Here is a 24,658-nt window from a genome sequence, read left to right as displayed (position 1 = left end):
GCTTTCCATGAGGAGCTCGGCCTGAACTATGCGTTTGTTTTAAGCCTAATTAAACCCCCTGTGATCCTGTATAGTCGTTGGTGGGGAAAATCTTGCGAAATCTTACACGGTACTCGGTTTTATCCTATCCGATATCCTCTTGACTCAATCTTTTATTTTCTACCACTTTGCTATTTATTACCCCACTTGTACTGCCCCTCCTGTGAGCACCGTCTAAAAATGGTGCTCGATTACAGCAAATGGGACGCTCTTGAGCTGTCTGATGATTCGGATATCGAAGTGCATCCTAATGTCGACAAGCGTTCCTTTATCCGGGCCAAACAGTCCCAGATCCACCAGCAGCGCTTGCAACGCCGCCATGAGATCGAAACCCTGAAGTACGAGCGTATCATTAACGACGGTCTCCTCTCACGCATCGACCAACTTCTGAAGTCACTCCAGCAGCATGAAGGCTCCTCGAAGAACCCCGAAGAACTAGTATTCCAATTTCTCATGGAATCTGCGAGCAATCCGTCAGAGGATCAACCCCCTGCCCCGCCGGCAGGTATACACACCCAGGAGAAAGAACAGCCAAAGTATTCTCAAATGATGAGTTCACTGGTGGATCAGGTTAAGAAGGAAATGGGTGACCTTAGCCCCGAGAACCTCCTCAAGGAATACATCAAGGGCGTGCAGGAACATCAGGACAAGGTACAAGGTCTGCAGAAGGAGCTGTTTACGAGATTGGCCGAGCTAGAGAAGGAAGAAAGCAGGAAGATCACAAGTGATCAGCTGCACACCGGGTTCGACACATCCTTTGTAACCAAGAGTGATGATAAGGGCAAAGGGGCCGAAACCAAGAAGGCGGAATCCGTTGAGCTTCTGAATCCCACCGCGGCTTCAGGATCGTCGTCGCAGAAGGCACCCGCTGATGATGATGAGGAAGAAGACCCGGAAAACATTAAGGCTAGCGACCTGGCCAAGCGGTTTGCGAAGATCAACCGGAACGATTACCGTGCTTTGCTTCAGTTCATCACCGAGCACCAAGCAATTGTCGCAGAGAAGGAGACAGATGGTCTGCTAGTCGAAGCATTCAATAGCCAAATGGAAGGCAAAGAGGAGTACGCTCGCCAATGCGTTCACCATGGCTTACTGCTTCAATACTGCCGCTCCTTGGGCCGTGATGGAATCTCTCTTTTCTTCAAGCGGTACGTAAGCATAACTCTTACCATCCCCGGCGGGGTGGTTGTATGCATGGGGAATAAAACAAAGCTAACATTGGCGTATAGTATCACGACAAAAGATCATCAAGCATCAACCCTTTTCCGAAACGATGTCAACGAAACTTACAATAAGATTAAGACTCGTGCTGCAGAACTTACTAAGGACAGCTCTGCATCTAACGACCCCGCTGGTGTTGAGCAGATCCAGCTACATGCTGTTGATCCCAACACTAAGATCACAATTAATATCCCTGCCGCAGAAAGCAGCGAACCCATTGAGATCGAAGCGCGTAAGATATTCGAATCATTTTCCAAGGACTTGCAAAAGGCATTGAGCTCCGAATCTCTCGATGAGGTTAATAAGGTGCTCGGCAAGATGAGTGTCGAGGAGGCAGAAGATGTTGTGGAGAAGCTCGGGGAAAGCGGTATGCTCAGCCTGGAGGAGGGGATTGTCGATGCGACTACTGAAGAGGGTCGGAAGAAGCTGGAAGAGATTGAGGCCGAAAGCAAGGAGAAACGGATTGAAGACGTAGGAGAACCAGGTGGCGACATTACGGAACTTGACTAAGGATGTGGGAGATATGTCGGCTGCAACGTACCTGGACACATATATTCATTTGCATGAATTTGTCTGCATGATCCAAGAATGATGGTTACCCTATTATATGTTTAATAAGCAGCGCTTCTTTCTGTACAGTTTGATTGGCATGGACTTTGTGAATATGTTTATTATCCGGGTTACTTGTCCTGTGTTGTTCACTTGATTGATATATTCATTCTTGTGGGGGTTTACTGGACTATTTGTACGAAACCAGTTTGCGTATTATCTACCTACATGAGATTCAAAAAAAAAAGGAAAATAAAAGAGACCAATAAAAAAACACGGTTGAAAGAAAATAAAGGACGAAGCGTAACCGTAACTGAGAAGGAGATGTGTAGAGAGTATATGAAGAATGAGGAAAAGTGCTATGCGCCTGGCAACGCGGATAGAATATTGATGTCATAATAGATGCACTGTATGTAATCCGGATAAGATCTAGATGCCACTGGCGCCGGGAGCATTCTCATCTTTCTTCAGATCAACCAACATCTGCCGGAAACGCTCCTTTCCAGATCCGCTTGCACCGCCCTTGGCGCCCTTTCCGGAGACGTCAACTAGTTTTGCGATACGATCCCAGCTGGTACCGCCTGAAGAAGTGTCTTCGCGATTGGCGAGGAATTGTTCGGCGTCCGCACGAGTCTGAGCGCGTAGCTTATCGGTTTTATTATTGTAGGAAACGTAAAAGTCATCAATATCTTCTTGGGCCTTCTTGACAGTCGCCTCCTTCTTCTCTTCCGAGACCTCTGCGCGATGCCTGATATCTGCATCTCGCCTCTCACGCCATTCCCTAGAGAAGTCTAAATGTTAGCGTAACGGGTATAGAAGGCACGCCCAGATTGAATGTTTAAGCGCAACATGTAACAAATACAGGAGCCTGGTGTGTATCAATACGCACCTAACGGGTTCCGGTTCCTCCTCTGGTTCTTGATAGCTCGAGTAGCCCGTGGGCGGGAAGGGGGCGCCGGTTCCAGTGATCATGCCGCCAGGAGCAACTTGCTGTTTGGAGGAGTAAATGTCAATTAGATTGGCTTAATTTAACGGTCCTAGTGCCTGCATCCATACCTCATTCTGTGTCTCAATAGCAGGGAAAGAAGATTCGAATCCGGAGATCTCGGGGCCAGCACCCGTTGGAACGTCCTCTGCACCACCGAGTAGATCATCGCCAACATTTACATTATCGGTGGAAGCAACGTGGTCTTGAGCGGTGGCAAACTGTTCCGCATCATCGCCCAGAACAGCTCGCTCACGGGCTAGGAAGTCATCTGCATCTGTGCCATTGGCTTCCACAACTTCCGTTTGACCTGGAGACTGTTAGTACCATACATACATGAGATTGAGGGTGCATGTGGGATTCTAACCCGCAGAGAAGTCTTCCAATGAGGGAAATCGGTCTGCCATAATCAGTATATTCCTGAGAGAGCTTGCTTTAAGGGTAGAAAAAGATATTGATTCAGGAGAGTGGTAAGGAGAAGCTGACGGGAATGTAAGGCTCCAGCTGGCATCTAGAAGCGGTACGGATGGGGTGTTGATTGTCTCCAGGAGGGATGATTCTGCCGGTCTGGGCGGTAAGTAAAGCTTGGGAAGGTGTGACGGAGCTTCACTAAGAGTACTTCTTCCCAACAAACAACTTCCACGTCCACTTTAATTCCGTTACTTGGCCCTTTGATTGTCCTTGTTGTCATTGCTCTTGTATCCCTCTCATTTGTTCTAATCTCAGGATTGATACTCCCTGCATCACAAAGCAATCAGCAGCTATCTTAAGCGTGTAGCCAGACCTCAGTCTCACTAAGCCCTCATTTATTATCTTGAAATAAAGGATCGTTGCCTCGACCTATTTCCGGTCACACTTCCAGTATGGCTTATACAGATGATGCTGTGAAAGCAAAGCTTTCCGCTCTCAATGAGACGCAGGAAGGCATTGTCACAGTTGCGCAATGGGTTATGTTCCACAGGTAATTGAACAGCTGGCTATTCTCATCTATATTATTTAACACCTATGTAATTTATTAGGCGCCACGCCGAGCGTACTGCGCAGCTTTGGTTACAGAAGCTTCGCGATTCTCCAGCGCCCAAGCGATTGAACCTAATATATCTTGCGAATGGTGTGGCGACCCCTGGTTTTCGTTTACATTTGGAGGCTAACAAGAGTTCTAGAGGTTGCGCAACAGTCAAGAGCACGACGGAAAGAGGATTTCCTTATCGCATTCTCACCAGTGAGTTAACCCGCTCATGCTATGGGAATACGAGCTAATATAAGCAAGATCATTGCGGAAGCAACGGCTATCGCGTACAAAGGTTCTTCGAATGATATCCAACAGAAGATCCGACGAGTAGTAGAGGTCTGGAGACAACGAGCAATCTTTGAGCCACCCATTCAGGATGCTGTTGAAGCGCGAGTGGACGGTATGTCTGCTTCCATCCTCTAATAGATGTGGTCGGCTCATTTCAAGGCAGAAATAGATAAATCACGCTCTACGGGGAAAAAGCCGCCTCTGGGCGGGTCACTCTTCTCAAGCCCATCTGGCTCGACTCCTTCCGAGCTTCAGCCCCTTGTTCCCTTACAAGTTGCTCTTTCCAAAGCTACGGTAGCCTCTGGCGCATCCGCTACAACTGCCAATGCCGAGTACGATAAGATGCACGATCCCAACACCCCCCTGCCGACGCCTCCAGTGCATGCAGCGCGACTCAGCCAGTTATTGAAGGCGCTTGCAAATGCCGAGAGCTCTGTATCTGAGGTAATCAAATCCCGGGTAGCACTAATTGATGGCCTTGAGAAACTTCTTGAGACCAATCGCTCGGCGTTGTCAAAGGAGCAATCTCTGGCTACCCAGCTATCAGAAAGAAGATTTGAGACCGAAGCGAAGAAACGTGAAGTGGAGGACGGAATCATGAGGGGTTTGTCCGCTGAAAATTCGCCGACCGTCAATCTTGGAGAAACCGGTGCTGAAGAACTCGTCACTCGCCCGGAAATTGAAGCTCTAACTCCCCCGCCTGTGGAAGCTCTCACACCCGTTGGATCGCCCAAGCAGGAGCCACAAGAGATGGATTTTGCTGCGCAGAACCATTCTCATGTGCCTCCTACTGGCTTCACATTGCCAGGCTTCGGGTACCCAACAGAAGCTGCTGAAACTGGTTTTCAAGATGATGCAAGCGGACTCCATGCCAAGCGGCGCAAGGTTATCCATGAGGAAGAAGACTATGCCAAGTTTGCAGGCGGTGATTTGGATGCCGATGTTGCCGAGCTGCTGCAACAGGAAAGCACTCTTCCAAAGTAGAAGTCTTGGCTGTGCGTGCTAGTTGGTCCTTCGCGAGAAGTTCAGCCGGTCGGCTCGTTTCGATGTGTCCTTTTCTTTGAGCACCTTAAGCTTTCCTAGTGGTGGTCCATGTATCTGCAATGTAATCGATGTGGAAAATATGCATCATATGTCATGTCCAATTGATTGTTCATATACCTTAGCCATTATAAGTTAGTAGTAGCTACTGTTTCATACTGAGGATGCATAATCGTGGCATTGTGAAGTATATTGTAACAGTCGTCTCACTTAAATTATATATTATTACCATGGTCTCTGTTAGGCGAGAGCTATCGATGTATGTCAGGATCAGCCCATTTCCGTCTTGCGGCTTGGGCCGAAGAGGGGCGCTTCTTTCGTCTATAGACGGTTTCAAATGCTCGGGGAAAGATAACAGGTGGCTGTTCGTTCGATTGAGGAGGTTGCTGTGGACGGTCTGGAGCAGGCGCCGGCGAGCTACTAGTATGTCGCTTTGGTTTAACCAGTAGTATAATAAACAATCCTGCGACAATAATAACCAATAGAAGAAGGATTTTGCGCTTTGTTGTACGCCGCTGGTAATTAGTGGCCTATAAATAGTACAACTAGTTAGCATCTTGTCTTGAGACATGGAATAGAACGCCTATAAAGACTTACCACCTTGAGTTCCTTATCCGCTGCTTTGACTTCCGTATTCATTCGTTCGACATTATAATCTATTCGGTCCAGCATGGTACCTTGGTCGATGACCATTGCTTGCAGTTCGCGGAATATGTCTGATAGCTCAATAATTCCTTTGGCAATATCATTGATTTCCCGTTCTCGCTGCATGATAGCGGCATCGTTTTCCCCTAGGAGTCGCTGTGATGTTTGCATGAGGGTTGACTGCGAGAACGACTTGTCCGCATCTGATTCCATTAGGGAGGGATCTGTATAGGGGTTTTGCACGGGTGTTGGGGATCGTTCGAAAGGATTCGCTGCACCCTCTAGGCCACGCAATTCTTATAGGGTCCAGTTAGCTTTTATGGTATAGATAAAGGGGAAATCCTGCAGTCTCACTCTTCAAGTATGTGCTTTGTTTCTTCCTGAACCGAGCACTAGCCTCCTGGACCCGTGCGGCAAGGGATATCTGAATATTTTTCGCCATGGTTTCGTCCCCGCTGCTTACACCACCCTGTTGTTTGGCGTCGCGGACCATAGCCTCAATCTTCTGGACCGCCTTTTGACATTCATGGAAAGAGCGAGTGATCTCTTGCGTGAGCTTCTCAATAACGCTCTCTTCTTGTTTCCGGGCTTCCTCATCCCCAAACCCTGGTAGAAGATGCTTCTGGTGTAGCTTATCTAATTGGGCGGACTTTTGCGCAATGTCAGCAAGTAGCTCGGTCACCTCTTCCTGTACATCGACCCAGCGCGGGGGTAGCACATCCATCTCAATGATCGCATCGCCATCATCATCTAGTCCGTTCGATTCAGATATAAGCCTGTGGCTTTCCTCGGGCTGTGACAATGTATCGGAGAAGCCATTGGATGTTCCGATGTAGCGTGGCTTCTTGGCCGGATGATGCGCGAATGACTGACGGTAGGAGATATAACTGAAGGAGAAGTGATGTTAGTTCTTCCGTCAATGACTATATAAACCTGATGCATAGTATCGGAAAGGATTCATTACAGGTTGGTACGATCTCGCCACATTGTGAGGGAGGAGGGAGTGTCTGGAAATACTTTGCGGTTATCTTAACGGAGTGTCCTTGAGGTTGCCTTGATCATCGTCGGTCAGTGGCTAGAATGGTGGTTAGCCGTGAACCTAGCCCAAGTATGAGTAAGAGGTGCTTGATTTGGCGACAAGCGTAGAGTTAGAGAAAGTAGAGACGTTCATCATATAGATACCGAATACACATGGCCATCAATACTTCCGCAGCTTGATCTCCGAGGATGGCCCACGTGAAGGGAGACAGGTCTAGGCCGAGTTGGGGTTAGCCGCATCAAACTCCCGCGGGCGGATCACGTGCCATTTCTGTACCGGCTGTAACTAGTGTAGTGTTGCCCCCCACAGCATCTCGACCCATAGCGGCCTTGAAAGAAGAGTACTTGCGTTATAGGACACCGATACTAGGTCTGTGTATGTATATTTCTGATGGATTGAAGACAACGATACCTTTTCCTTCAGTATCCTAGGTTTTGTACATCACAAAAGGAGAGAATTAATATAGATTACTTTTAATCACACTATGGGTGATATTAACCAGGTTGTATGAACTGTACATCCCACCGCGATATACGGTCCAGTCAATTAAGAGCAAGGCAGTATGCCCCATATAGTCTTGATGCGCAGATCTATTTGGCGCAACATATGAACCAGGGAGCATCGACAAGGTTCAATCTACCGCACGTTGTATGTTGTTGGTGTTCATAAAGCCTGATGGGGTTCAGGTACCTGAAATTGCCACCACTAAGAACCAGTAACCGAGTAACTATTGCCTTCAAGCTTTCCGTTATGAATGAATGGCGGGGTGCCACGATGCGTCGTCAGCAGCTGAATGCGAGTAGTCTACATAGCATAGTATGTACATACTGGGCTAGGATATACTTAGAACAACAGACTAGTGATCGATTACCTACTCGCTGCTATTATTTTCCCGTAGGCTACAGGATCTAGGAAGGGAATTGATTCTAGGCAGCTGAAGAAAAAGATCGCGCGGTGCTTGACTTTCAGCCTTCCCTCCCTTTATAGGGCGCTCGGAGCACCTGATGGCTCTGGCGGGTCACGTTTTGCGACCGCCTTGCCAGGTGCTCAGCTCTGTGGTCGGCCAGGCTAGCCATTTATTATGATTGAAGTAAGTTGGGTCGGCTCCCCTTAAACAACGCTCGTCTTTCCCTAACTTTCCCCCCACCACTAACTAACATCGAGGTCCCCGTTAAACCTCCCACCTGTCCTCATTTCTTTTATTTTCGTTCCCTTTGGTTATTCTATCGCCTCCTTTGTCATATCCCTTCCATACTCACCATGGTATGCAATTTTCTCGTCCTTCTATCCCAGTCGTGTTGAAAATCCCCCACTTTGCGGGGCAGATCGTCTGGCATTCTGAACGAAATTGCTGACAGCGCATCGTCTAGGCCGACTCTTTGACTGAAGAACAGGTTTCCGAGTACAAGGAGGCCTTCTCCCTATTCGTAAGTTGTTCTACCTATTCGCGAAAACTGATCTTTTCTGATGGTCTTGGTGGAATGCATACTGACTTGAGTTTTCTTGGGCTCCTAATAGGACAAGGATGGTGATGGTTAGTACATCATGTTCCATAAAACCCCCCTTCTAGTGCGACCGACAGTTTTCAGCCGCTATAATCGTCTCCATATTTTTTATTGTTCGATCGGCTGAAGTCTTGGCGTTGATAAATTGACTCGATATGCAGGCCAGATCACCACCAAGGAGTTGGGCACTGTGATGCGCTCTCTGGGCCAGAACCCTTCTGAGTCGGAACTCCAGGATATGATCAACGAGGTTGATGCCGATAACAATGGCACCATCGACTTCCCTGGTACGCGAGGGCTTTCCTACGGCTCACAGACAAAGAAATTCTTATTAACGTTCGATTAGAGTTCCTTACGATGATGGCCAGAAAGATGAAGGATACCGACTCTGAGGAGGAGATCCGGGAGGCTTTCAAGGTTTTCGACCGTGATAACAACGGCTTTATCTCCGCCGCGGAGCTGCGCCACGTCATGACCTCCATCGGTGAGAAACTTACCGATGATGAAGTTGATGAGATGATCCGCGAGGCGGATCAGGACGGTGATGGCCGGATCGATTGTACGTTGAGAACAACTCCCCATTTCTTTTACCCGCTGAGGATGAATGTGGATGTGAATCGCGGATACTGACCGGCTCTAGACAACGAGTTCGTCCAGCTCATGATGCAAAAATAAGCTCTACCTTCATGGTATATCCCGCCAATTGATAAGCGAAGATGAGTGAGAGCAAAGAAATTATTAATCATGTCTCATTCTCCTTCTTGCCATTGCCTGTAGTCTAGGCCGACTCCAGCGGTCGATGGCAGTCGCCTATGCGTATCCTTTTGAGCGTTGTCTTTTTCTCTGGGATGAGTACAGTTGGATGGGTTTAGACTGAGGCGAGCGATCAGAGATGATGTGCTGTTACATAAGGAACACTGAATATCTCTTGGTTGGCCCAACTCTTTTTTGCTTGAAATTTCCTGCGTCATCTCCCCTTTGCCCATTTCCTTGGTCTACTATTCATGTTTATCATACAGCCCATCCGCGTCCCTGATCTGTGTTCTTAAGCTCTTTGATGCCTGTAGCAGATTTGGCTGCACGTTATGAAAAAAAATTAACAAGAGGTTCTTTGCATGCCTCGTATCGGCCATCGTGTTTCTCTGTTCTGTTGGACATAAGCTGCTATAATGGCTTTGATTCCTCACCTAAGTGGCGACATCTAAACGGCTCATCCGCCCGAAACCGAGTGCAACAAAGTAATGACTACTAATCATCTTTATAAATGTGCATTGCCCGCCTTTCAGCGATTAAATCTAAATATCTCCATAAACTGCCTGGCCACATCAACTCCAGCTTCTGGGTTGGGGTCTTCATCCAACTGTTGCCCGCTTCCATCAACACTAGTAGATTTCTGGCGTACTCTCAGGCTCTCTCGCTGCTTCAACTTTCGCAACTGTTCTTTGGCCTCCCTACCAACGTCCGGTACCAGTATCGCTTCCCGCGCCCCTTCAATACCCAAGCGTGCCCAGAATTCCCGAATCAACGTCGCAGTCATAACGTACTCCGCGTCAATGTCTGCCTCCTCAACACCATCAGGAAAAGCCATATCGATTACAGAGTCCTCTTCGTCATGGGATAGTCCGTCACCCCTAGGGCTCCCAAACGGCCTCTTGGACTGAGCAAACAACGACGAAATAGACGTCACTAGCGATGGGCCCTTCCATTCTATCTCAATGACCGTACCCCTAACCCTTGCAGCCGGTTGCGTCTGACGAACATCGCCAATCCGGACCCGAAAATCCCCAACATCATACACAACGCCCCCCGGAACCGTGACAGTGTGCCGATGACACCAGAAAGGCTGGCAGGCGTAGACAAAGTGCTGGAAGAGCGTGCTGCACGCCGGTAACGGTACGGTCGTCATCACCATAGCCGGCTGGCCCGGCATTGGGGCCGGTGTTGGCGTCCCTGCCTGTTGCGGGGTGGGTGCGGGGGGAACAGGCGTTGCCCTTGCAGCTACTGTGCCGGGACTACCGGCGCCGGACTGGGCGTGGGCCGCCTGCTCTGGCGATGGGGATGTGTAGATGAATCCATGGTTGGGGAAATAGGTTAGTGAGAGGAACTGCATGTAGCGCGGTTGCGCGGGACGCTGGGACGCCGATGCAGGCAGGCAGGACGGGGTATCCCGCATCAATTTGTGTTCGAGGGCCCAGCGGCCCACGAGAACGGGCTCGTCGGCTAATGATGAATGGAGGCGTTCTGTGACTGTTGCGAAGGCCGTGGAGGCGTTTGGGTTTGATGGGATAAAGAAGACTCTGCTGTTGTTAGTATATAGGCGAGTTTGGGAGGTAGAGGTGCCTCGTACCCCGTGATTGGCATCTTGTGAAGAGTCTGAGTGGTGGTGGCAATTGGACTCAGAGCTGATATTTCTTCAATTCAGGTGTTCAGCTGGATATCAAAGCTGTTGTCCGCGGCGGACAGTTGGTTGAAACTTGAAAGCAACAGGAACCAATGGGGTATCTAAGGCATAGAGAGCAAAGTCTAAATGGCGACAATATAATAGCAATTGGATCTACGTTCGCCTGGTGGAATTATTCAAGAGGTACCACAGTATATAGTAGGCTGAGTCGCATGTCAAGCTCTGGCATTGTCAGTGACTATGACAGAAGGCGGGCACGAACGAAGTCTGCGGGCTTGACTTCATACCTGATCAATAAGAACAATATCGGTGGATATTAGATGCCTGTCACACTTGTCGTATACCAGTAAAGTAATACCGTATAGATAGATTTGACCCACGCCCGCAGAACTATGATATAGTTTATCCAGTAACAATTTCCGTAAGTAGCAAATCGTTGGTCTTTGGAGCAAAATACTATTGCCTGAGGCATCAATACAAACAGGACAAACGTCCGTGCCAAGGAAGGCACACGACCTTCCATTTCCCAAAACGATTTCATCTCCCCAGGAAAGAAACAAAGTGGAACTCTACTCGAAATTCACGTGTGGTGTTGAATGATATTCCCATGGGAATATCTCAGATCATGAATTATATTGACCTTTGAATACTTGGCTTGGTATGCTGTACCACTGCGCTGATACTCGGTCATGCCACATTCTCACCATAAACAAAAGGTACAGAACCTGTCTGGGTCGCCCAAGCCCCAAGACGCGGCCCTGAGACAGTGGGGCACAAGGGGCACTTTTTGGGCGGGATGTCAAGTTAAGAATAGCACATTGGTCAGGCTAAGCCTTCACCTTCCAGGCCCCCGAAGCTCAAAGGGTCTCAGGGACCACTTTGATTACGCAATGCCCAGATGCATCCACTATATGATCAATGCTGCCCTTTACTCACTACGGCAGGACGCCGCAGCCACACTCTCCTCTTCCCGATCAACATGCCAATCATAGCCTAGAGGCTTGAATAATGAAAAGCCATTCACTTACAGCAGGATTCCTGATTCATCGACCCCATGCTTACCTGCCAATCAAGGAAAGAGATGAGGTCGTACCAACGGCGATCACTGGGGCTGAAATGCTCCTCTTGACTGTCCATATTAACAGAGCATTAGTATTCGGGATGATTGTTATTCATCCCCCCTTGATGGATGTTCTGGCCTTTTCCTTCCTTGAGCTTGCAAACCTGTATCACTTCCTTTCTTTCCCCTTCAGCATTAGAGGTGCTGGCCTCGTCCTTGAATTGGCCATTAAGCATGCTGTATCTACATTTCTAAATGTTCTCTTCTCTCTCTTCTTGTTGACCTAAATCCGAGCGCTAAAGAGCTCATTTACGTTCTCTCAACCATTGTTCTTCCACTTCCCAGGTTAGAACTACTTGGGTGGATTGCCATTCCTTAGCAATATGCTCTGCGTTCGGAAGAGCTATTTCCTTCCAACATTTTGCTTAGTCTTTCTCACATATATTCTTTTCACTAGTCTACCGCCGGGCGCGGAACTACCGTACATTGACGACCCCGCAGGATATGGGCCTCCTCCCCCTCCTCCTCATCCAAGGCCTCCAAAAGGCAACAACCTGATCCACTATAAAAAGCAGCCCGAGCAACATCCGGTGGAAAATTATATCCCTCTCCCCACAGCTGCCCCGTCCCCCATTCCCCGCATACAATATGACTTTCCGGCAGAATCATGGTTCACCCGACGAAGAAGGGTGAAGAAACAGAATGCCGTTCGGAATGCTTTCAAGCATGCATGGAACGGATACAAGAGGCATGCATGGCTACAGGATGAGCTCTCGCCCCTTAGTGCTGAATACCGAGAATCATATGGCGGATGGGCAGCGACGCTGGTCGATTCTCTCGATTCACTCATCGTCATGGGGTTGACCGATGAACTCGAGGATGCACTGCAGGCAATTGAACAGATCGATTTCTCGACCACCAGTGCCACGCAGATCAATGTATTCGAGACGAATATCCGATACCTTGGCGGCTTTCTGGGGGCATACGATTTAACCAATGGAAGTTATCCCATACTTCTGAAGAAAGCAACGGAGGTCGCCGAGCTGTTATATGGTGCGTTTGATACTCGCAACAGGATGCCCCAATCGCGATGGGAGTGGACGAGGTGAGACGCTCAACCGAAGAGGGTCCATACCTCGGTGATAGGAGACTATCATGATAGCACTAGAAATCGATGTTAACAAATACTTAGGTCGGCGTTAGGAATGGGTATTCAACCCAGCCGCAACACCATCCTTGCTGAGCTGGGCTCCTTGAATTTGGAATTCACCCGAATGTCACAGCTGACAAATGATCCGAAATATTTCGACGCTATTCAAAGGATCACTGATCGACTGGAAACCGCACAATCGCGCACCCAGGTGCCTGGTTTGTGGCCGATGATGGTTGATGCTCATGATATGGAATTTAATGACCCTCGTTTTACTGTCGGCGGAATGGCTGACTCCACCTACGAGTATCTCCCCAAAGAACACATGTTGTTGGGGGCTCAGACGGACCAGTACCGCAAAATGTATAATTCTGCCATGGACTCCATTAAAAAAAGGCTGCTTTTCAGGGGGATGACCAAGGATGGAAAGGACATCATGTTCCCGGGCAATGTCCGCGCTACTTCTAAAAACACCATCGAGCCCCAAGCTGAACACCTCAAGTGCTTCCTTGGAGGGACCGTAGGCATTGGCGCTAGGGTGTTTGACCGTCCCGAGGAACTGTCGATCGCGCGGAAATTGACCGACGGCTGTATCTGGGCGTATGACATTATGCCCACGGGAATCATGCCCGAGGCATTGTATGTCAGTGCTTGCAAAAACTCAGATGACTGCGAGTGGGATGAACAAAAATGGCATCATGATATCCTTCGTCGATTTGCCAAGTACTCTCAAGGGGAAGAAGCTGCTCGGACTCTCATAAGCAGCCACAAGCTACCGCCGGGCGTAACTGAAATCCCGGATGCAAGGTATAACCTGAGGTATGTCGGCCCCATTTCTGTCTAACTCGTTGCTGTCGATGAATGGGAAGTACTAACTATTTCCATTTAGACCCGAAGCCATTGAGTCCGTGTTCATCATGTACCGTATCACGGGAGACAAAGAACTGCAAGATGCCGCATGGCGGATGTTCCGTAGCATCGAGAAGATGACCCTAACCCGCTATGCGCACGCCGCTATTTCGGATGTGCGAAACCCTCATTCGACGCAGCTGGACTATATGGAAAGCTTCTGGCTCGCAGAGACGCTGAAGTACTTCTACCTTATCTTCTCCGAGCCCCACGTAGTCAACTTGGATGAATACGTACTGTAAGTATTCTGAATATCACCGGAGGACAAGTACTCTGGCCATCTGGGAAACCAGAGTGACTAACTGCAGTACTATAGGAACACCGAAGCACACCCATTCAGGCGCCCAGACGCTCCAACCTAAAACACTACCATTCTTCCTTCATACTTTTCGGATCATGTATAGTCAGGGAAAAGGGATCATCGGCGAATAGGGATTCCGAATACATCAATTAGCAGGACTAAACTCTATCCCACATATACCGAATTGTAACATAAATTATAAGAAAATTTCATAATCCCAACATAGAAGCTACGTCGCATCAATTCCGCTTTTGACTCCTATCAAACTCAACCGTATACTGTACATCCTTGCGAATACACATATTCGTCCCCCCACTACACTCAGCCATCCCCGAATCCCCGCTCTCCACCAGCTCAATTGATGAATCTACCAGTCCAGCCTGTGCCGGACCACTCTCCCCACTACCCAACCGCTCATGGGTCTTTGACGGTGCCCCCGATCGTGACACGCGCCATCTCTCCCTCCCATCCACCACCGAAGTCGTAACTCTCGTCCCTGACCTAGACGAAGAAGACTGATCCTTCGGTGTCCTCGACGTAGATCCACTCTCTAAATTCACATCCCCCGCCGTCCCATAGAACGTACTAACAGCCGTCATAAACGGCCGGAGACAAAATACACTACACGCGACGAGGGCATAGTTAAGCTCGACCTGGGACCAAATAATCGGTTCGACGGCGGCGAGGGTAGGATCCGGCGAGGACATGTTTTGGTTCAAAGTATGAATATGCAGTACAGAGAAAATGATCAATCTATAAAAGCAATCAGCAAGCTCTTAGAACATATTAGAAGAAGACATAGAAAGGGGGGAGGGAAGCCCTCACGGCAGCCGAAAGAAAAAGGCAAACCCAATAGGAAGTTTACGTTTAAGGGGCATGAATAGGCCCGCGAGGAGGGTGACTGCGAGGGCGAAGAGGAGAATCTCGGTGAGGATATCCATTGCGACAATGAATTGCCAGCGTTTTAACTTTAAGAGTTCATGTTAGCTTGTGGTTTGTATGGTGGAGACATCATCTTGAACTTACCAGATTGACGCATTGTGCGCCAGCACCTTTCCAGGGCCGATTCAGCTCGCAGTTTACGGCGATGATGAGTATCGCGGTGGTTATCCATAATGTGCAGAGGGCGAGTGTGGTCTGGGATATTCGGTTGTGGAGCTTCTGGGGGGTGAGGCGGAGGTGGATGCCCACTACGCAGCATTTAGAGACGTAGATGGTGATTAGATAGAGGATGTCGCTGACCGTGAGTAACTGTGGGTTTTTTTTGGTTCTCTGTTAGTGTTGGGGTTTTTGATTTGGGGGAGATTGGATTAGGGCACGTGCTGTTTGGATATTGTATATTTGATTTGGTTGCAGAAGATGAATGGATGTTCCGAATCCTTGAGTTACAGCGGCGAATAACAATGAGGTCTGGATGACTGCGAAAATCTATTATAGCCGTGGATTTTTATTTTCTTGATCAGCTATTGCCATTTTTATTCTTTATCAAGGTAATTTGAAGTATAAAGCTCACCGTCGCTCCCAACAGCAGAAAATCATCATATGCGAACGGCGGACTGAGCACAAGCCGTACATACAATCGAATGAAAAGGCTGACCAACGAAACGACTAGACCTAGAGCACAAGTGATGATAATCCAAGCGCCATGATGGTAGTCGTCTACCACCTGAAACGGAGGCGAATACCCGGGAGGCATATACACGCCCATGACAGCTGAGACGGGAGTTGACCTCAGCCGAGGGAGCGAGATAAATAAGTTTGGAAGAATACCGTCTCAAGGGTGGTTTTGATTTATGCGTCATGATTACAAAAGGCAGTGATGATTTTCATTCTTTTCTTTTTCTTTTTCTTCTTTTCTTTTTCTTTTTCTTCTTTTTCTTTTTCCTTTTATTTTTTATTTTTTTTATGATTACTTCCCCCATTCTTGTCTGTTACCAGTTCCGTTATGTGTTCTGGCCAGCCTTAGGGCCAACCACGCCTGAGCCAAGGTTGGATATTCTGCTGATCCTTGAAAAAAAAGCCATCGCAATGGCAGCTGACACAATTACTTAATTACTTCTCGTCGATCACCCGCGGCAATTGCGATTGAGCACGGTCTCTCGAATGAGATCTGCAGAATAAAAATGAGATTTCAAAGAAGCTCAGACCTTGGGATATCACATCAACTCTTGCCAAGAGCAACCTCCCCTTTCCTTGGAGCTACAAAGAAAACAAGGCGGTCTTTGCAAAGCTTCGACTCCCCCAAGAATGATGCTAAGCGAGAATTCCTGTTCTATTTGTGGAACCTCGCTCGTGGGATACCATTTCAGTGTGGTCCAGGCTCAAGTTTAAGCTCAGTCAAGGGGTGCCACTTCCCGTTGCCATTGGATCCATATAAATCGCTCGTGATAGATCTTTTGGCTTTTGACTGTTTCAATAGTCGAGTCGACTAATGCAAACCCAGAGACTGTCCAATCTAATTTCAGGGATTAGACTGACGGTTACACGAGACCTGATATCCAGCAGGCGGCATCGGGCGTGGGGGTGTTTGCTGAGCATTCGTTCCCTTCGACAAGTTGTTCATAGAATGACGCTTGCTTATTTTCAGTCGTCACTCCTGTGTGATAATCCTGCGTGAACAATAGTCCACGAAAGAAAACTCCCGCCGTGTTCCATCTCATACTCGACAGTTTCCATGCCCAAGCAGACGACGGCACATGTAAGGCATCCGCGGAAATGAGAAATAAACTCAGAAAAAGCAACCATAGCCAACGATCAACAGGCCATAGAATGACGCCCCTCGCAGGCCTCCAGCAACCAGGATAGCAAGCTCATACATTCCTCCTTTTTTTCCTTTTTGAATCTTGCTGTCCCACGTGGCTAAAACTATCTCTTTCACATTGGGCCACAACCAGAGAATATCGTTTTTTACGAAAATACTTCTCCAGTACGAGGGGAAATTTACCCCTTTCTACGAGAGAAATTTCTCCATCCATTTTAAGAGATCCTCCTGTACTCTTTGTAACTTATCTGTAACTGTCAATCTGGTGGTGCCTGCACCATGGCGCACGCTGCTGGCTTCAAACACGGCTTGGGAACACTAAGCATTGAAGATGCTGAACATGCTTCCAAAGGCCATGTTAAGCCCAAGTATATGGGCACGGTAGCTGATCGAAAAGATATGAATATTCTAGGTCGAGTCCAGGTTCTACGGGTGAGTTATCATATGTCAGCTCATATAATTAGTACTGATATCGTTGGTTTAGAGAAACTTCCGCTTTATCTCAATTCTTGGGTTCGGTTGCACATTGATTTCCACGTGGGAAGTCATATTAACGTTCGTTCCTTACTTGTGATACCCCTAAGGCTAGGTACAAGACTAATCACCCGACAGGCTGTTGAGTGCTGGCTTGACCGATGGTGGTACTGCTGGCTTGATATGGGGTTTCATCATTGTCTCGGCAGGGTTCACTCTTGTCTTCGCCAGTATATCTGAGATGGCATCAATGTACGTTATTTCGACTGCGCCAGTCCTTCCATGGGATTCAGACTGACCTCGGCTTATTAGGGCTCCGACATCTGGGGGCCAGTATCACTGGGTATCCGAGTTCGCCCCTCGCAAGTGCCAGAAGTTCCTCAGCTATATCACAGGTACTATCATTCTCGATCCCTCTTTAGTTAATGGGTAGCTGACAGTATTAGGCTGGCTCTGCGCGATGGGATGGCAGTGCGCTATTGTATCTATTGCATTCCTTGCCGGCACCATTATCCAAGGACTGATTGTCCTCAATGATTCAGCTTATAGTTTTCAACGATGGCACGGCACTCTTCTTATAGTAGCCATTACCGCATTCTCTATCCTTTTCAACACTTTTCTGGCCAAAAATCTTCCAATGGTGGAAGGCCTGATTTTGATGCTTCATGTCATCGGACTGTTTGCGATCATAATCCCTTTGTGGGTGCTTGCTCCCCGTAACAATGCCAAAGCTGTTTTCACGGCGTTCAACAACGGCGGAGGGTGGGACAGCCCTGGTACTGCGACTTTGGTCGGCCTGTCAACCACTATTACCTCTATGATCGGATATGATTGCTCGGTGCATATGTGTAAGCGATGGCCTTCATTATGATGTGCAAGTAACTAATCTATATGAAACAGCCGAAGAAATCAAGGATGCTTCAGAAACGCTACCGAAGGCAATCATGGCTTCTGTTGGAGTCAATGGTGTTTTGGGCCTTATCATGATAGTTACACTGTGTTTTACTATGGGTGATGTTGACAGTATTCTCAACACCCCGACCAAGTTTCCGTTCATACAGATCTTCTACAACACCACCAATAGCTATACGGCAACAAATGCAATGACTGCACTTTTAATAGTGGCGTTGACAGCTAGCACAATCACAGAGGTGGCAACAGCGTCTCGACAGTTGTGGTCTTTTGCGAGAGATGGAGGACTCCCATTCTCAACCTTCTTCTCTTATGTACGTTTGTTCTTGCTAGTATCGGTTGGATGGCTTTTCCATTATACTGAGTCATGAAAGGCTAATAGGATGAATTTAACCCAGGTCACACCAGGGTGGCACATCCCACTCAATTCAGTCATGGTCTCTCTTGGAGTGACTATTCTCCTCTCTCTAATCAACATCGGCTCCTCTGTAGCCCTGCAAGCCATAGTATCCCTTACAATCACCTCTTTGATGTCTGCTTATATCCTTTCTATTGGCTGCATTGTCCTCAAACGAATCCGAGGCGAGCCTCTTCCGCCCCGGCGATGGTCTCTCGGATCTTTTGGCCTGGTGATAAATGTTGCGTCATTACTATTTCTATTCCCGATTTTTGTATTCGCCTTTTTCCCTCTCGTTGCATCTGTTGACAAGCAGACTATGAATTGGAGTGTAGTCATGTATGTAGGACTGATTGGCTTTGCATCGGTGTATTACTGGGTTCGAGGGCGACATCAGTTTATTGCGCCGGTGGCGCTTGTCAACAGAGCGAAATAGCCAGAAAAGCTTTGGCTGCTATAGCTGTGGCAGCTAAGGAAACGACCTTTTCTCAGGTCTGGCACAGCAATAGTACATTGATGTATAGTAATATGAATCTTGACAGTTTAACCCCATCATGGCTGTGAATACGTTCTATCGGTGATTTTCTCCAGTTCATTCCTTGTTTATTCCATCTCACACATCTTCACCTACTGTACAATCAGGTAATACTACCTTATATCATTCCCAAAATCATTACTATATCAATGCACTTCCCCTGGTAAGCCCGCCCTCTACCTTAAACCTTACTCCACCTCTTCAACCTTGAACCCTAATACATACGAGGTTTCTGTGGCTGACATCAAAATGACCCAGCGCTAGCGATTCTAGTACTGTCAAATCTGGCCAAGTTGGGCCTAATCAGATGGCCTATTCTACCCCTACTCCTGGCTATAATCCTCTCAACCACTATCATCACCCACACGAAAAAGATCATGGCCACTCCTCATTCGCATTGGGAATCCGATAATGCGAGAGTAGCCCCCACACCTGCTGCAAACTGAGTGACGCATGGATCATCATGGCTGTCTTAGTGCACCAAAGTGAAGGCTACCTGCACAGAGGCTAGGGATTCTGTTCCAACGGACTAACTAATGGAGCGATAACAAAGAACCACACCGCCCCTGGAAGCAGCACTCTGAGACAGCTGTCCCAAGGAAATTATGATATAGAGCCACTGTCTCTACCAGCGAGTTCTGGGATCTAGTGGCGGAAAGCAGATGGCCTCATGCACATGTGCGCCTTGACGACTTTTGATTACTCAAAACGGTTGCAGTGCGTTCCGCTTCTGACTGAGTTTCACTCTGGGCACGCTTGGGCTAGTCGCGTCCCCATAGGCAAGCCGGTGCTTATTAAATGCCACGAGACGACTTTAGTTTCCCGTGTGCCGTGGGTCCAACACTGATATCCAAGACCTGCTGCAGCTTACAACTCTACTTCGGATGCTGCACCCATTGCCTGGAGGTGAATCACGAATTCTGGAGGGCCAGACGACACTTGTGCTCAAGACATCGAGGGCTGTAGCCTCCGATTGAGGCCGCAGCAGATGCTGTTCAGGTGGCTCAAGGTCCAGATATACCCACCCCTGACACACCTACATCCGGTGTTCAAGGTCGTGTGCGACGCAAGGATCAAGCTATCCATATAGCGATACTCGTGCAGTTGTTCAATTTGACAAACATCCTCTCTCAAACTCGCAGAGTGATGAATCCCACATGCGCAGCATCGAATCGATAGCCTTGCTAGCTGGCGAAAGCACCCATGTCTGAACTTTTTCAAGTTCCAATGGAACTTTTTGCTATCATGCTTAACTCGCACCACCAGCCCTTTCGCGCTTCTTTTACGGCTTGCTTGGATGTATCGGACAACCCCCCCCATCGAAGTTATTGTTCTTCGTAACCTGGCAACCTGGTGGCCTATTGCCCACGGAAGATGACACATCTCCTATCGAAAGGTTCGATAAGTTACTGCTGAAGGTACAACTACACCTTTCAACACTCCGCGAGGCAATCTCCGGTTCGAATATGATTTGAGGGAGAGCAGGCTCCCTTACCACGGCTGCCATCCCCACTCTGACCAAAGAAGAAAGAGGAGCAAGTTAGAATCTATACATAGTTTAGCTAAATAAGTAACAAGAAAGCTAGACGAATCAGGTTGCCAAGCGAACTCAGTGGTAGGCTAGCCCACCAAGAGCCATGTTGCTCGTTGCAAAGCCCTCAATAATGCTATCTGATGGCCTGCAAGGTCAAGGGGGACTGCATTCTAGGGCCGCCAAGATGATTGAAACTCTAGGGCCAAGTTCCTGGTGTGTTTCGATATACGGAATGTTTCAATTATCCCCAAATGCCTCAGCTAGCTTGCGTACCGCGCACAGTTCCCGAGCTATCAGAACCCCTACCCAGGGCTCTCAGCCGTTCGAGACGAGTTTGTCAAGATGCTTGAACTCGCTATCCTCGCGAAATCAACTAAGCATAATATCGTGGGCTAAGGAGACTCGGGCTCCTTGGTTTATGGTTTGTGACAAACGGTCAGTCTATTGTTCGGTGGTCATCTCCAGGACGAGATATGTTACTCTACACACACTAAAGGCATTCTTAAGGGCATCCAAGATCATGCTGTTGTCCAGGGAGTTCACTATAACGATCCCTTTGGTCGACCCAGTATTCTAGTCCGCCGAAGCTTCGCAAGCGTTACGCAGTCACGCATGTGTTCGAGTACCCTAGGTCACGCCTTGGAGGCTTGTCTGACAGGGCCTACAGTACCGGCTTTTGACTTCAACTCGGTAGGGGGCGCTCAGAAAGAAAGTAAATTCTCGACCAGGTCAGAAGTGCATTCCGATGCCCATCCAGGACCGTGCCTAGTACTTCCGGTTTCAACGTGGCTCAGGCAGCATGTATGGTGTGCAGTCATCCAATGTCTATGCACCATGATTATTGTTAGTCTCTTCCCTTGCTGTCGGCCGCGGTGTATCCGTTGGGTGGGTATACCGATCTAAGTAACCCCTGTTCAGGCATGTATACGGGCAAGCCCCTCATGTGCAAGTACAATATTAGTGTGTTTATAGGGCTATTCTAGAGCAAAATAACTCTCGAGGAGCTGATGGAGAATTGATTGGCCTGGGTGAAAGTCAAACACCGGTTCCTTGCGGCCCACAAGCGCGATAGGCCGCAGGGGAAAACTTCAAACTCCGCGGGGATGATAGACGTCACCTTGTAACTGGGAATAAGACGGTTCACCGCGGCGATACTACGACTCTGTCGACCACACCCCGGTGATTCCGTTGGCCAACCTTCACGATATAAGAGAGGATACCATGACCTCAATACTATTGTCAAGTGGCCTATGGTCGGAGATAAGTATGACCCTACCCTGGAAGGGGACTGACCCCCCGCTAGGGTCAGATTGGACCACGTTTCGTCATAATATTCGGGAAATTGGAATGTGTGCAGAAATGTAACCCTTTTGCGATGATACTGAGGCCAGTGTACACCTCTTGTGTCCTTAATGTAATGTAAATTGACATCTAGTAGGGGTCGTACTACCCAGGAGGAGCAAGTATGCAAACTTGCCCCTTAAATGAGGCACCTTGGTCCCGTGATGCCTCCGATAATGATATTCTAGTCCTACGCAGTAACATGTTTATAGCCTTCCATATGGACTGAGACTTTTATTTTCCCAGGCTGGAACCAGACCAGCACATATATCGTAGTTTGAATCCCGCATGGGCTACCGCAACAAAACCCATCCATAGACCGAAGTTTTTGGTTATTTGAGCTTCACGCTGAGCACAACGAGGCCTATACAGTATGAAAACGTGATCAAAGGCTTTGGGAATGACATGTATTTAAGCAGGCTCGTGCGTCGTTCAACAAAGCTATCTAGACCAAGAATTTATTTAGAAGTCAACAATATCGAGCATGTGGTACTTGCAAATGTTTTTGAGAGGGATGAGCTCGTTGGCTCAGAGCATGCTACTAGAAAGCCAGCACTTAACTGCAGATGTTGGAACACGTATCTCATTTATTCCCACACGACGTACCAGGTCGTGCGCCACTCTCTGAACTTGAGGTGACTCGTGCAAAGAAGAACAGTCGACAACACGCAGCCTGCTATCGACAACGCCCGGGCTACGCAGTCTGTTGTCGGCACATGAAGTGTTTTATGTCTCAATGTGCTCTTTAGCTTGGGGATAGATGAATATAACAAATCTCAATTGGCAAGGTTCAATTACAAGGGTCCGCACAAACACTACACGTCATTGTCTGCTGACAGATTATGATTGATTGAAAGCAACTGCTATCTGACACTGGAGATGGGGGGAGGTTGATAGTACCGACTAGATTATCTTTGACGAATCCTTCCACGTAAAATATAGAGACTTATGGCCTCCCACTCTTACTAGCTCCACGCACCTCGGGCCCCCGCGAAGTTCCTACTAACTAGGCCTCGGGTTGCTTTCCCTATCCCTGCGCCACGGGCCGTTTTGAAGACCTGAACTTAGACGCAATGGGATATCATCAGAGCTAACCAAGATACATCACACTGATATGCGTATGTTGGCAATCATACCTTTGAAAGGGTCAGCCAGACGATAGAAACCCTCTACAGAAAAACCTGGCCATGACGGGGTCAGGTTTCTGGTAGCTACTATAACCACAACATCGGATGGATAGGCTACTTAGAACCAAGCTCATTGGCTGAGGGTTTTGTTACATGTACACATTGCTGCCTAGTTTATGTCTATGACGTCTAGATCGGTTCTTGATATCTGGCATGCATCAGTAACTCTCGGTCGTCACCGAGCCTCACCTTAAACCGCAGTCATCAATACATCGTCTATTTACTCCGTGCGGGGTACAGCTTCAGGCGCTTAGGGCTAAGCTATAGGGAGAGTGTTTTTCCGAGCGTCGACAATCTACTAGTAGACATGAGTTGAATTATATCAGTTCCGATTTCTAGATAGGTTTTCGATATAGATTAATATAATGTGATAACGTGCTTTCTAGAATAGCCGATCACGATTTATGCAGCACAGGGAGCAAACCCTCCTAAAATAGAATGGGGTATAAATCCCCCGAAATCAGCGCTCGTCTCAGATAAGGTACTTTTGCGGCCCCCTTCTCGCTATAACAAAAGAACCAATACCGGCAAATCAAATACGCGGAGCCCAGAACCCGAGCCTTGCCAGACCAACTATAACTCATTATGAAGAGGCGGATTACGTGGAGCATTGGCGGCTTCACTACGGATACTACTAACAGCCCTAAATTAGATCCGGGTTGCAGCGAGTTCTAGAACCGATGTGGGCTATCCGATAGAACACTAGGATGGATGCTATTCGGCGATATAAGTCTGTTAATATGCCTGATTCAGAATAATTAGAGCCGGGGAAGCAGCCGCTTCGAGCCGCTTATGACCAACGCGGGAATACCAAGGCTCAGCTTCTGCAGTCTGACCGCTATGGGGAGGAACGGAATCAGATTTCCATCTTACGTGGACTTTAGTCGGGATGAGAAGCGAAGCGCCGGTGGAACGTCTTTGGTGCTGTTTGTCTTGCAAGGGGGTTGGTTTGAGGATTTGGAGTGTGATTGGAAGGATGCCGGCAGACGTAAAATCCTCGTCAGCTGTCAGAGGTCGGCATGCAGGACGCATTGCACATAGTGGTATCAGTCAAGGGATATTTTAATTTCTGATCTCATACCACCGTGGATCATATGTGTCTAGCAAGGGGAGATCAGGAAGGGGGTTGAACGAGGTCGAAGAGAGGGCAGAGGACTTGTAGGCGTTCTGTACTCTTGGATGACTGCTAAATGCAAACCATTCCGTACAGAAAATCTTGTTTTCCCTAGCTTAGGACCAGTCGTTTTGCTCTTCATACAGGGTAGAGAAGGCAGGGAGAATTTCCCTCAAATGGGGCCAAGTGGAAAATAGGTTTTTCACAAGATTGGAAAGAAATTTGACGGTGGAGAGCTCTTAGTGGGCCTTAACGAAC

The 24,658-nt window shown here is 48.1% G+C and overlaps 9 protein-coding genes across 9 annotated transcripts; 5 read left to right on the top strand and 4 right to left on the bottom strand.

Moving 5' to 3' along the window:
• Positions 1–219: 219 nt before the first annotated feature.
• BDW43DRAFT_295900 (Hsp90 co-chaperone CDC37) lies at positions 220–1,770 on the top strand (the record flags this gene model as incomplete). Its single annotated transcript, XM_032044129.1, has 2 exons — positions 220–1,187; positions 1,269–1,770. The coding sequence occupies 2 exons, from the start codon at positions 220–222 to the stop codon at positions 1,768–1,770; spliced, it is 1,470 nt and encodes a 489-aa protein (XP_031906310.1).
• Positions 1,771–1,972: 202 nt separating this feature from the next.
• BDW43DRAFT_258199 (clathrin light chain CLC1) lies at positions 1,973–3,306 on the bottom strand. The gene is made up of 4 exons (XM_032039954.1): positions 3,162–3,306; positions 2,866–3,104; positions 2,699–2,799; positions 1,973–2,590 (listed from the first exon to the last, which is right to left on the bottom strand). Exons 1-4 carry the CDS (start codon positions 3,199–3,201, stop codon positions 2,239–2,241), a joined length of 732 nt encoding a protein of 243 aa, XP_031906309.1. The 5' UTR covers positions 3,202–3,306; the 3' UTR covers positions 1,973–2,238.
• Positions 3,307–3,432: 126 nt separating this feature from the next.
• Positions 3,433–5,179, top strand: BDW43DRAFT_5621 (CTD-interacting domain-containing protein). The gene is made up of 5 exons (XM_032050242.1): positions 3,433–3,755; positions 3,814–3,905; positions 3,958–4,016; positions 4,065–4,206; positions 4,258–5,179. Exons 1-5 carry the CDS (start codon positions 3,658–3,660, stop codon positions 5,076–5,078), a joined length of 1,212 nt encoding a protein of 403 aa, XP_031906308.1. The 5' UTR covers positions 3,433–3,657; the 3' UTR covers positions 5,079–5,179.
• Positions 5,180–5,378: 199 nt separating this feature from the next.
• Positions 5,379–7,014, bottom strand: BDW43DRAFT_258195 (t-SNARE syntaxin TLG2). The gene is made up of 4 exons (XM_032039953.1): positions 6,745–7,014; positions 6,135–6,667; positions 5,733–6,076; positions 5,379–5,665 (listed from the first exon to the last, which is right to left on the bottom strand). The coding sequence occupies exons 1-4, from the start codon at positions 6,765–6,767 to the stop codon at positions 5,387–5,389; spliced, it is 1,179 nt and encodes a 392-aa protein (XP_031906307.1). The 5' UTR covers positions 6,768–7,014; the 3' UTR covers positions 5,379–5,386.
• Positions 7,015–8,079: 1,065 nt separating this feature from the next.
• Positions 8,080–8,999, top strand: BDW43DRAFT_295899 (calmodulin; the record flags this gene model as incomplete). Its single annotated transcript, XM_032044128.1, has 6 exons — positions 8,080–8,082; positions 8,190–8,246; positions 8,338–8,353; positions 8,486–8,611; positions 8,671–8,883; positions 8,965–8,999. 6 exons carry the CDS (start codon positions 8,080–8,082, stop codon positions 8,997–8,999), a joined length of 450 nt encoding a protein of 149 aa, XP_031906306.1.
• A 459-nt stretch (positions 9,000–9,458) lies between these two features.
• Positions 9,459–10,791, bottom strand: BDW43DRAFT_5614 (uncharacterized protein). Its single transcript, XM_032050237.1, has 2 exons — positions 10,672–10,791; positions 9,459–10,621 (listed from the first exon to the last, which is right to left on the bottom strand). The coding sequence occupies exons 1-2, from the start codon at positions 10,683–10,685 to the stop codon at positions 9,607–9,609; spliced, it is 1,029 nt and encodes a 342-aa protein (XP_031906305.1). The 5' UTR covers positions 10,686–10,791; the 3' UTR covers positions 9,459–9,606.
• Positions 10,792–11,835: 1,044 nt separating this feature from the next.
• Positions 11,836–14,309, top strand: BDW43DRAFT_5552 (glycoside hydrolase family 47 protein). The gene is made up of 4 exons (XM_032050233.1): positions 11,836–12,890; positions 12,978–13,754; positions 13,825–14,082; positions 14,161–14,309. The coding sequence occupies exons 1-4, from the start codon at positions 12,169–12,171 to the stop codon at positions 14,204–14,206; spliced, it is 1,803 nt and encodes a 600-aa protein (XP_031906304.1). The 5' UTR covers positions 11,836–12,168; the 3' UTR covers positions 14,207–14,309.
• A 75-nt stretch (positions 14,310–14,384) lies between these two features.
• Positions 14,385–15,853, bottom strand: BDW43DRAFT_295897 (uncharacterized protein; the record flags this gene model as incomplete). Its single annotated transcript, XM_032044127.1, has 5 exons — positions 14,385–14,898; positions 14,971–15,113; positions 15,172–15,396; positions 15,469–15,573; positions 15,659–15,853. 5 exons carry the CDS (start codon positions 15,851–15,853, stop codon positions 14,385–14,387), a joined length of 1,182 nt encoding a protein of 393 aa, XP_031906303.1.
• A 1,332-nt stretch (positions 15,854–17,185) lies between these two features.
• Positions 17,186–19,125, top strand: BDW43DRAFT_305245 (putative GABA permease; the record flags this gene model as incomplete). The annotated part of the gene is made up of 7 exons (XM_032045759.1): positions 17,186–17,338; positions 17,391–17,461; positions 17,519–17,632; positions 17,693–17,775; positions 17,827–18,228; positions 18,281–18,606; positions 18,691–19,125. 7 exons carry the CDS (start codon positions 17,186–17,188, stop codon positions 19,123–19,125), a joined length of 1,584 nt encoding a protein of 527 aa, XP_031906302.1.
• Positions 19,126–24,658: the final 5,533 nt, after the last annotated feature.

Source organism: Aspergillus alliaceus (assembly GCF_009176365.1).
Source record: "Aspergillus alliaceus strain CBS 536.65 unplaced genomic scaffold BDW43scaffold_1, whole genome shotgun sequence".
NCBI classification, from domain to species: Eukaryota; Fungi; Ascomycota; class Eurotiomycetes; order Eurotiales; family Aspergillaceae; genus Aspergillus; species Aspergillus alliaceus.
This window is presented reverse-complemented; position numbering and strand designations above follow the sequence as displayed.

Coding starts and splice junctions, on each gene's coding strand:
- BDW43DRAFT_258195 (XM_032039953.1), bottom strand. CDS start 6,767: ATGTGGCGAGATCGTACCAACCT. Junction 6,668..6,744: donor TGGCGAGATCGTACCAACCT/GTAATGAATCCT, acceptor CTTCTCCTTCAG/TTATATCTCCTACCGTCAGT. Junction 5,666..5,732: donor CGGATAAGGAACTCAAGGTG/GTAAGTCTTTAT, acceptor TACTATTTATAG/GCCACTAATTACCAGCGGCG.
- BDW43DRAFT_5552 (XM_032050233.1), top strand. CDS start 12,169: ATGCTCTGCGTTCGGAAGAGCTATTTCCTTCCAACATTTTGCTTAGTC. Junction 13,755..13,824: donor GATGCAAGGTATAACCTGAG/GTATGTCGGCCC, acceptor ATTTCCATTTAG/ACCCGAAGCCATTGAGTCCG. Junction 14,083..14,160: donor AACTTGGATGAATACGTACT/GTAAGTATTCTG, acceptor GCAGTACTATAG/GAACACCGAAGCACACCCAT.
- BDW43DRAFT_5621 (XM_032050242.1), top strand. CDS start 3,658: ATGGCTTATACAGATGATGCTGTGAAAGCAAAGCTTTCCGCTCTCAAT. Junction 3,906..3,957: donor CCTAATATATCTTGCGAATG/GTGTGGCGACCC, acceptor CAAGAGTTCTAG/AGGTTGCGCAACAGTCAAGA. Junction 4,017..4,064: donor TCCTTATCGCATTCTCACCA/GTGAGTTAACCC, acceptor AATATAAGCAAG/ATCATTGCGGAAGCAACGGC.
- BDW43DRAFT_258199 (XM_032039954.1), bottom strand. CDS start 3,201: ATGGCAGACCGATTTCCCTCATTGGAAGACTTCTCTGCGG. Junction 3,105..3,161: donor ATTGGAAGACTTCTCTGCGG/GTTAGAATCCCA, acceptor AACAGTCTCCAG/GTCAAACGGAAGTTGTGGAA. Junction 2,591..2,698: donor GAGGAACCGGAACCCGTTAG/GTGCGTATTGAT, acceptor AGACTTCTCTAG/GGAATGGCGTGAGAGGCGAG.